At 69.0% G+C, this 1,667-nt stretch overlaps 1 protein-coding gene across 1 annotated transcript; it reads left to right on the top strand.

Annotated features, from left to right (window-relative positions):
* The first annotated feature begins 484 nt into the window (after window positions 1–484).
* FOXB1 (forkhead box B1) lies at window positions 485–1,447 on the top strand. The gene has a single exon (XM_005244562.2). The coding sequence runs from the start codon at window positions 485–487 to the stop codon at window positions 1,445–1,447; it is 963 nt and encodes a 320-aa protein (XP_005244619.2).
* Window positions 1,448–1,667: the final 220 nt, after the last annotated feature.

The following is a 1,667-nucleotide window of genomic DNA, read 5'->3' as shown; positions in this document are numbered from 1 at the left end:
CGGGGTGGGAAAGAGCCCGGACTCCCAGCCGCGTCCCGGATGCGGACTGTCAACTTCCAGCAACTTTAAGGTGGGCATATGCAGGGCTGGCATGGCGTGGGGTGGGGGACCGAGGGGAGGGGGGTGGGAGGGGAGGGGGTCCTCTTCCCCTCCTCGCCGAGCCCAGAAGGCAGAGCTACCGCTGGAGTAACTTTACGGGCGGGCTGCGGCGAGGAGGCCAGGCGGAGCGAGGCCGGGGCTGGCCGGAGGGCACATCGCTCTTCCCTCGGCGTTGGCGTCCCCTACGCCCTGCCCGCCCCACGCGGGCTGGGGTCAGCCGTGCCCCTTCCCCGCGCCTTTCCTTCTCCAGCCCGGCCCCGCACCCACCCGCTGCCCCGGCCGGGTGTCTGCGCAAATCCTCTCGGACTCACCCCTCTCCCCCCCTTACCCCGACCCCCTCCTTGTCGCTGCCCTTCCGCAGATCTCCGCGGGTCCCCTATCGAAGATGCCTCGCCCGGGCAGAAACACTTACAGTGATCAGAAGCCGCCCTACTCCTACATCTCGCTGACCGCCATGGCGATTCAGAGCTCCCCGGAGAAGATGCTGCCCCTGAGCGAGATCTACAAGTTCATCATGGACCGCTTCCCCTACTACCGGGAGAACACGCAGCGCTGGCAGAACTCCCTCCGCCACAACCTCTCCTTCAACGACTGCTTCATCAAGATCCCGCGCCGCCCCGACCAGCCGGGCAAGGGCAGCTTCTGGGCCCTGCACCCCAGCTGCGGGGACATGTTCGAGAACGGCAGCTTCCTGCGCCGCCGCAAGCGCTTCAAGGTGGTCAAGTCGGACCACCTGGCCCCCAGCAAGCCGGCGGACGCTGCGCAGTACCTGCAGCAGCAGGCGAAGCTGCGGCTCAGCGCCCTGGCGGCCACCGGCACCCACCTGCCCCAGATGTCTACCTACAACCTCGGCGTGTCCCAGCCCTCCAGCTTCAAGCACCCCTTCGCCATCGAGAACATCATCGCCAGAGAGTACAAGATGCCCGGCGGCCTCGCCTTTTCCACCATGCAGCCCATGCCGGCCGCCTACCCCCTCCCCAACCAGTTGACTACGGTGGGCAGCTCCATTGGCACGGGCTGGCCCCACATGTACAGCTCCGGCATGATCGACACCGCCACCCCTATCTCCATGGCCAGCAGCGAGTACGGCGCCTACGGCGTGCCCATTAAGCCGCTCTGCCATGGGGGGCAGACTTTGCCGGCCATCCCCGTCCCCATCAAGCCTACCCCCGCCGCCGTGCCGGCCCTGCCCGCCCTGCCCGCGCCCATCCCCACCATCCTCTCGAACTCGCCGCCCTCCCTCAGCCCCACGTCCTCGCAGACGGCCACCAGCCAAAGCAGCCCGGCCACCCCCAGCGAGACTCTCACCAGCCCGGCGCCCGCCCTGCACTCCGTGGCGGTGCACTGACCCGGGCCGCCCGCACGGACTCCGCCGTCCCCTTCCTCCCGAAGTTTCCTCGGAGCTCTCCTCCCTGCCCTTCTCTCCCTCCCGCCGCTTCTTTCCGCCCTCCGCTCCTCTCCTTCCCTCCAAAGCAGACGCGGCTCCCCGCGGGAAACTGAGGCTTGCCGGTCGCGCGAGCCGCCCCTCTGCTTCGCCCCCTCCGGCCGCCGTGCCCCCTGCGCCTCGG

Source organism: Falco peregrinus, chromosome 1, assembly GCF_023634155.1.
Source record: "Falco peregrinus isolate bFalPer1 chromosome 1, bFalPer1.pri, whole genome shotgun sequence".
Lineage (NCBI taxonomy): Eukaryota > Metazoa > Chordata > Aves > Falconiformes > Falconidae > Falco > Falco peregrinus.
Note: the sequence above shows the minus strand (reverse complement) of the source record. Positions and strands in the feature narration are given on the sequence as shown.